Source organism: Coturnix japonica, chromosome 24, assembly GCF_001577835.2.
Source record: "Coturnix japonica isolate 7356 chromosome 24, Coturnix japonica 2.1, whole genome shotgun sequence".
Taxonomy (NCBI): Eukaryota; Metazoa; Chordata; class Aves; order Galliformes; family Phasianidae; genus Coturnix; species Coturnix japonica.
In genome coordinates this window covers 5,455,149-5,463,642 of record NC_029539.1, presented here as the reverse complement: position 1 = coordinate 5,463,642, position 8,494 = coordinate 5,455,149, and the positions used below count along the sequence as shown (strand labels likewise).

The following is an 8,494-nucleotide window of genomic DNA, read 5'->3' as shown; positions in this document are numbered from 1 at the left end:
TTGATGACATCACTCCACCACAGAAGGCCATGGGATGGGTCAGGCACACTCTGCTCTTAGTTAAGCTGTGCTGGCTGTCTTCGATCACCCCCTCATCTCAATGTGCCTTAACCTCTCTTCCAGGAAGATCCACTTCATGATTTTCCCAGACACAGATGTAAGACTCCCTGCCCTGTAGTTCCCCCAGATCTTCCTTTCTCCTTTTCTTAAAATGGGAGTGATGTTTCCCTTTTTTCCAGTCACTTATCAACTCACCCTATCAAAGAAAGGCTCTCCTTTAAGAAACGAGCTTTCATTACACACACACACACAGCACGGCAGTGTCCAGTTTTTATTTTCCCCATTTACAATGTATGCAGATGCTGAACCCCACCTTTGTAGGAGGCACTGCAACACCACACAGTACTGCGAGATGCAGCCACTTTCTGCAGACAGCAGCACCACACAGCCCTACTGTAGGGCCATGCAGAGCTCTGCCCAGCACCACACAGCCCTACTGTAGGGCCATGCAGAGCTCTGCCCAGCACCATACAGCCCTACTGTAGGGCCATGCAGAGCTCTGCCCAGCACCATACAGCCCTACTGTAGGGCCATACAGAGCTCTGCCCAGCACCATACAGCCCTACTGTAGGGCCATGCAGAGCTCTGCCCAGCACCATACAGCCCTACCGCAGGGTCACACGCAGCCGCTGAGAGATCTCCTCCCTGAAGCGCAGCTGCATGGCTGCCACCTCCCCGTGGCCCAGCGCCCTGTTGCAGCTCTGGAAGGTGAGCCGGCAGCACAGGCTGTTTCGACCAGTCCCCGGCTGCTGGAAGTTATCAAGTAATTGGATGGATGCTACTGCTTCACCTGATACTTCTCTGGCAATGGTGTGAAAAGCAACATCGTCAAATTGTTTCTCGTCAGGAAGCCAGAAGCTGACATCATGCACATAAGAAGGTGGGTAGAGAGAGAAGCTCCTGAAAATCCGTAGCTCTCCTGCAGGGAACTGACGGAGGAAGCGTGAGTCTGATGTCCAGAGCATGCGCCAGTCATCTATGGCACAGATGAGCATGGCCACGAGGTCCAGATTCAGTGAAGCAGAGACAACAACCAAATCACTGCCTGCTGGCTCATACGGAGCAGTCCTTACTGCACCCACACAAGAACCCTTCTCAGAGCAGTCCCGAGTATCTGCCTCCATGCAGAGGAAGAACTGAACTTCACCAAGCTTAGATTCAAAAGTGGCAAAGTCACTGAGCTCAGCTGTTCCCAAGCTTGTTGATTCCTGCAGACTGAAGGTCAGCTTATGATCAGAAATGGTCTGGTGAAGAGAATGTACGCTGGTTTTAATTGTGTCCACTACCATCTGTATGAAGCTGTTCTCTGAACCTCTGTTAACTGCACACACAAGAACCATTTCATGAAAAACAGGCATAGAGGAAGGAGAGACATGGCACTTCCTGAAGACTGGGCCAGAAAAAACGTAAAGTGTCCCCGGGACAAAGGATGTACTTCTTATTATTGCCTGACCATAAGGCAGAAGGGAAGGCCTAAGATAACACTGTTTTGGAGTTTGACATCCCTCTTGTACATTCTTATCTGTGTCCTCATGAAAATCAACATGGGAAAACAGAACTGCGTTTGCTCGCCCACTGGCCATTTCTTCAGCACTGGGAGTCTCCTCTGGGCTCAGAGGGATCCAAAACATGTTTGAGTGACAAGTGGCATTAAGGTCACCTTGGAGGAGCAGAGAAAGGCAGTAGTCGATGCTTTGCAGTCGGAAGGCCTGGCTGAGCGCTGCAGTCAGCTTCTCCTTTATTGTCCGTACTGGATGATTTGAATTTCGCTCCAGGAAACCCCTGTGAAAAACAAAAATGAAAATTACAAACCAGACAGACTTCCCTGCAATGCTCTCCTGTCAGAATCTGAGCACATCAATTTACCCAAAGTAATATCAGACATTAAGCTTGCTTCCAGCAACTAGTCAAGCCTTTCACATGGGGTGCAGCAGCCATGTGAACCACTAACATGCTGTCAGGATGCTGGGTACATCTCTAGGCTGCAACCTCACATAACCTGCGCTTTTGCTGGTGGAAAGGAATGGAACTTAACTGTCAGCATCACCAAGTTTCCAGTCATCGATGGCATTACCAAGCTACGGAAACCAGTCACTTTTTCCTACCCCTGCACAGTCTCCAAGGCAGACAGCAGGGCATGTAAGAGATGAGTAGTCTTTACTCTAGCTAGCCTTAGGATTGTAGTAGCAGCAGACACAAAGTCAGCTCCTCATTTCTTCCAAGGTACAGTAAAACAGATCAAAAGGTTTCATTATCTGTGTGAGCAAGCATACAGTAGCTCAGACTCAACCACAGAGTTTCTTTTTTCTTCCACAGACTTTTTTTAAGTAGGCCATAACTATAACCATAACATGAAGCAGACCTCAAGAAGAAATGGGAAAGAAAATTCTATACAGGGAAAAGAAGAGAATATGAAATAGTTCCTTTTTATCAGAGGCCCATCCTGGTCATTCCCACTGAGAGTACGTGTGTGTTAAAGCCAAACTGATACCAGCTGTATAACTTACCTGTTAATTTTATCCACAAGTACTTGTGGTACTTGAAAAGAAATTCTTTGTCTTTCCAGTTGTATCTCACAGATCAGAGGTTTGTAATACAGGAGTGGCGTGCTTCGTGTAAAAACATGATTTAAAGCACCCTCTATACAGAAGGATTTATCTTGACTCCTGGCAATACATAAAAGCACAGCAAAATCATTGACTCTTTCCTAGACTTAATGTGAGGGTGACAAAGACAATTCACCCTAACACTAACACAACCCTTGCTGAATTTTTGATCTTGTTACACAACAAAAATGCAACTTAGCTTTTTATGGATAGATGGTCCAATACTGAAACAACCTGCACAAATAATGTTTGGTCTGCATCTTGCTCTGAGTGACTTGTTCTACCTGGCTCTGCAGTTGAACTGCAATTAACTGATTGCTGGAGGTCCCTGCCAACATCAACCATGCTGCGGCTGTCTCAGTCAGACACATATACCCCAGTCCCCACGTTGTCTTTAGGCTAAGTTTGACTTTTGCTCTGAAACAGACCATTCTGACCTTTAAAGTTCTAAGATAACTTTATCTTTTAAAGCATACTTTCTCAATAAGCTTGCATTTCCTTCTGGGCTACTCTGCTTACAGGCAAAGATGAACTGCAGCTGTTTTAGGGAAATTAAATAGTTTCTCTCTCCAATAAACAACATACTAAAAGGTCATATGAGTGTGACAGGCATGATGTATGGACATGTATCTTCTCAGCTTTGCCACACCACAGGTACCTGTACCCCGTACATTCATAGCCATGGGCAGTCTCTGCTTGGAAGGGATGAACGTCACTCAGGATGAAGCCGGCTCCTGCTGCCACTGCCACCACCTGCCAGCTGTTGTGCCACTCTCTCTTGGGCTGATCGGCAGGTGTGCCACCCTGCCCCCTGCAGAGAGCCACACGCACCTCTCCATCCTGCGCCAGCACTTCTGCACAGCTGGAAAGGAAGCAGGCAACAAGAGGCATCATGTTAGCACATCCAGAAATCATGCAACGCCTGCAAGGAGCTGCAGCGGTGCTAGGAAGGTATATTGCCTTGCAAGGCTGTAGAGAGGTGGGTGTCAGCCTCTGTTCCTACAAAACAGCAACAACATGAAAGATGGTGGCCTCAAGTTACACCACAGGATGGATATTAGGAAAAATTTCTTCTCCAAGAGTGGTCAGGTACTGGCACAGGCTGCCCAGGGGGGTGGTGAGCCACTGTCTGTGCAGGTGTTCAGGAACTGTGGAGATGTGGTATATAGGGATACAATTACTGGGCAGCATTGGCAGAAGGTGTGTGGTTGGACTATATGATCGTAGGGGTCTTATCCAACCTTCACAATTGCAGTCAGTGAGCACAGGACTAACTCTGCTCGACTCACCTATGGAAGAAGCATGAGAGCAGCTCTCTGTTCTTCACCACCCCAGCCTTCCTCCCACAGTGAGGGAAGTTGAAATAAATGCAGTCAAATTCTCTTTTTCCTTGTAAAAAATAGTCCTTCAGCTTGGTGCAGTCCACAGAAAACAGAACTTCAGCTCCTTCAAAAGTAAACAAAAACCAAGAATCTCGTTACGGAGTATTTTAAATAAGCCAGCAATTAAAGCTCTCCTTTCAGTATACAAAGGAGGGCTGCAAGGAAGAAGGGGACAGACTCTTTAGTGGGGTCTGTGTGATGGGAGAAGGGGAAATGGCCTCAGACTGCAAGAGGGGAGATTGAGACTGGAGATAAGGAAGAAGGTTTGGCACTGAGGGCGGTGAGGCACTGGCACAGGTTGCCCAGAGAGGCGGTGGTGCCCCGTCCCTGCACACAGCCAAGGTCAGGCTGGACGGGGCTCTGAGCACTGCTGGAGCTGTGGGTGTCCCTGTGCACTGCACGGAGTGGCACCGGGCGGCCTTGCAGGGTCCCGTCCAACTCAAACCATTCTAGGACTGGCCCACATTAGAGCCCATCCGTGCTCTCGCCACCCACGTGTCAGGAAAGCGGGCGCGTCCACTCTCCCATTGCTCCGCGCAGAGCTCCACTAACGGGTCCTTCGGCCGCTCTGCCCGTGGGCGCTCATACCCCGGGCAGCCCCACCCCGAGCGGCACGCGGGACCCGCGATGCTCCGCAGCGCCCACCCACCCCTGTCCCGCAGTCTCCGGATGTTCTCCGCGGCCCGGCTCCGCGCCACCACCTCCTCCTCCCTCTCGTAGCAGGTGGCCACCACGCGGGTCCCGGCGGCCTCGCAAAGCGCGGCGGCGAACGAGAAGTTGCCCTCGCCCAGCAGCAGAACGCGGCTCTCCGCCATCGCTCCGCTCCCCGATGGCTGCGCTTCCGCCCGGCGCCGCCCGGTGACGCCGCTCTCCGTGTGCGCCGCGAGCCGTGCGGGAGGCGGCGCGGGGCTCAGCCGGGAGGGCAGCGCTGGTCCGGGCGTGGGTGCTCTGCAGGCTGGGTGAATGAATGCCTCTGTTTGTAAGGTGGCTGAGTTACCTCGTGGTTGCGTGTGAAGCTGAGAAATTCTTGTTTAGGTTCCTTTTTTTAGGAAAGTAAATGCTTAATGTACCACCCAGAAAGCTTTGTCACGTCTGGAATGAATGAATGCCGTCCTCTGATGCCGCTGGCTGTGGTGGTAAATGGGTCAATGTCCAGATGGACACGGGTGGCAAGTGGTGGGACCCGTGATCTGTAACATCATCAGTGGTGACAATGACAGTGGGATCGGGTACACCCTCAGCAGTTTGCTGATGACCCCAAGCTGTGTGATGCCATTGATACACCTGAGGGACAGGATGGCATCTGGAGAGACCCAGACAGGCTGAGCTCTGGGCCCAGGGGAACATCAGGAGGTTCAACAAAGCCAAGTGCAAGGTCTGCACCTGGGTCATGGCAGCAGCCACTGTCAGTACAAGCTGGGGGACGTAAGGACAGAGCACAGCCCTGCCGAAAAGGGCTGGGGGTACTGGTGGGTGGCAGCTGGACATGAGGCAGCAGTGTGCCCTTGCAGCACAGAAAGCCAAGCGGAGCCCGGGCTGCACCCAGAGCAGTGCAGGCAGCAGGGCAGGGAGGTGCTCCTGCCCCTCTGCTGTGCTGTGCCAGCTCACCTGGAGCACTGCGTCCACAGGTGGAGTCCTCAGGGCAGGAGAGACGTGGAGCTGCTGGAGCGAGTCCAGAGGAGGGACACAGAAATGGGGCCAGGGATGGAAGCCCTCCCTGCGAGGACAGGCTGAGAGCTGGGGCTGGGTCCTATGAGAGGACCCAGCATGTGTTCATAGGCATGGAAAAGAGGGGCTGCAGGGAGAGCTGAGAGAGGCCTGTGAGTATCTAAAGGGGCTGTGAGAAGGAAGGGGACAGACTCTGTAGTGGTGTCTGTGAGATGGGAGAAGGGGAAATGACTTCAGACTACAAGAGGGGAGATTGAGACTGGAGTTAAGGAAGAAGGTTTGGCACTGAGGGCGGTGAGGCACTGGCACAGGTTGCCCAGAGAGGCGGTGGTGCCCCGTCCCTGCACACAGCCAAGGTCAGGCTGGACGGGGCTCTGAGCACTGCTGGAGCTGTGGGTGTCCCTGTGCACTGCACGGAGTGGCACTGGGCGGCCTTTCTGGGTCCCTTCCAACTCAAACAGTTCTAGGATTGTTTGCTTCTGTCACAGCCAGAGAGGTGTGGTCCCTGCCAGGTTACCAGGGTAGTGAAAGTGTGACATTCTGTGCTGTTAGGTGTGGCTTAAGCCTAAACTGCTCACTGCTGCGCTCTGTACCCAGATCAAATTCAGACCATGTTCAGCTTCCTCAATGGCCTTAAGCATGCAACTGGCTATGGGGAGGTGTGGACAGAAACCAACAAGTTCTCCCAGTTTGGCTGGAGGTGCACCACCAATGAGAGCGATTATTCACCCAAAGTACTTATAGGGAACTGGAATGAAGAGCGCTATGACATCCGGAACTTTGCACAACACAAACCACTTCCTTCGCAAGTACGTGCTGGGCCTTTCATGGATGTAGCAAATCTCAGCTGAGATATTCCTTGATCACTGAATTAGTCCCATACACAGGGCATTATCCATTCCATCAGCTTTGGGTATCATAGAGGTGAGCCTGCCATGAATAGCTTCCTTATTGCTGCCCTGCTCCTGCTCTTTTCTATTGGATTTTCAAAATGCAAAGCCAATCCCTTTCCTCTGGTGAGCACTCTACAATAGTTCTACTGCAGGGCAGAAGCTGTGAGAAATGCTTCTTCATTTCTTCTCAGCCCTACTCTTTGCCTTCAGATGGTGAAAGAAAAGAAGTCACCCAAGCTTTGTGATCTTACCTCAGGCAGACTTTAAAGTAGGGGTGTGATTGCAGATACTTTGATCCTCCTGTAACATACAAAATGCTGAAGTTTTTAGTTTATATTTGGCGGCGTTAAATGTGAGTTTTTCTTTCCAGTACTCCCACTGCTTTGAAACAACGTACTCTTCGGATTACAACAAGGACAAGGATCAGAGAAGAAGAAGTATGTGTGCAAAACTGAAACAAAACCTGTTTGTTCTGTCGCAAGGTTAAGGAGGATCTTCTGTATGACATTGTGCCCAGAGATGACAGACTGCTGTTCTCTCACTGTTGAGCTGTATACCTGCACCATCACAGAACAGATCTTCTGAGTCTTTCAGGGAGCAGCGCTCGCATATCATGTGTTCTTGCCTACCTGCCCTCATCACACTTATTCCTGGGAAGTTTACATTGAAAAGTCCCATTTCTTGTTTCTGAGTCTGAGCTTTTGTGGAAGAAAAGGACCTGTGGGTGGTGGTTGGCACCAGGTTGAACGTGAGCCAGCAGTGTGCCCAGGTGGTATAAGAAGGCCAACAGCATCCTGGTTACGTCAGCAGCAGGAGCTGGCTTTTCTTCTCTGAGTGGTTGGATGCTGGCACAGGCTGCCCTGCGAGGTGGTGGAGTCATTGCCCCTGGAGGTGTTCAAGGGAAGGGTCGATATAGTACTGAGGGATATGTTTTAGTGGGGAAATATTGGTGGTAGGTGGTGGGTTGGACGACATCATCTTGGAGGCCTTTTCTAACCTTAATGATTCTGTGATTCTAACAAATCCCTGTTCTGTAGAAAAGATTCCCCCATTTACACTTGTTGGAAAACTTCTTACTATTTTAAATGTTCTTTCTCAAGTTGGCTGTTTTTTCTTTCAGGATTTCAACAAGAACCTCACTGGTTTCCATGCCACCAGCCTGAGTTGGAACCTCCTTTGTTCAAATCAACTGCCCGGTCCTGCTACACAATAGACCACAAGCCTCTGCTTAGCAACTGCTCATGTCCAGCACTCAGAGAAGGAACAAAAAGGATGCAGAAAAAGCAATAGGTGAAGGAATCTGCAGACTATGACTTCAGGATAACAGGAGGCCTGTCTGCTAGCAGTGCTGCAAAGATATCCCTCAAACCAAAACAACCTGTCCTGCATTAAAGCCAAATATAGCATCTTGTGAAATATGTTGCTCCTGCTTTCTCAGCTGTATTGTTTGTCATTAACCTGAGAGTTTCTGTCATGCTGCACCTTGTCACTGAAGCTCAACTAACACCTTATCTGGTAGAACTTCTTAAACTAGAGCTTGGCATTCAGGTGGGATCTGGTGTATTTGAAAATGATCCCACATCACTGAGTGCTCATTGTATTCCTTTCACTTAAAGCCATGGAAGAAGTTTGCATGCTGAGTTTATCTGATATTTTAACCAATCTCTTCTAATTTTTTGTCTTAGCAGATATAAGGGACGTAGAAAATGGGTCATAGAATCATAGAATCATTAAGGTCAGAAAAGACCTTTTCAGGTCATCCAGTCCAACCATTCACTGCCAGCTGTGCTCGTCAGTGCCACATCTACCCCTTCCTTAAACACCTCCAGGTGTGGAGACTTCACCCCTTCCTGGACAGTCTGTTCCAATACCTCATCAGTGATAG

General features: G+C 50.1%; 2 protein-coding genes across 2 annotated transcripts; one reads left to right on the top strand and one right to left on the bottom strand.

Annotated features, from left to right (window-relative positions):
* Window positions 1-273: 273 nt before the first annotated feature.
* FDXACB1 (ferredoxin-fold anticodon binding domain containing 1) lies at window positions 274-6,106 on the bottom strand. The gene is made up of 5 exons (XM_015884151.2): window positions 4,698-6,106; window positions 3,956-4,112; window positions 3,325-3,528; window positions 2,568-2,726; window positions 274-1,842 (listed from the first exon to the last, which is right to left on the bottom strand). The coding sequence occupies exons 1-5, from the start codon at window positions 4,861-4,863 to the stop codon at window positions 666-668; spliced, it is 1,863 nt and encodes a 620-aa protein (XP_015739637.1). The 5' UTR covers window positions 4,864-6,106; the 3' UTR covers window positions 274-665.
* Window positions 6,107-6,232: 126 nt separating this feature from the next.
* Window positions 6,233-8,027, top strand: C24H11orf1 (chromosome 24 C11orf1 homolog). Its single transcript, XM_015884153.2, has 3 exons — window positions 6,233-6,525; window positions 6,980-7,046; window positions 7,730-8,027. The coding sequence occupies exons 1-3, from the start codon at window positions 6,328-6,330 to the stop codon at window positions 7,897-7,899; spliced, it is 435 nt and encodes a 144-aa protein (XP_015739639.1). The 5' UTR covers window positions 6,233-6,327; the 3' UTR covers window positions 7,900-8,027.
* The last annotated feature ends 467 nt before the right edge of the window (window positions 8,028-8,494 follow it).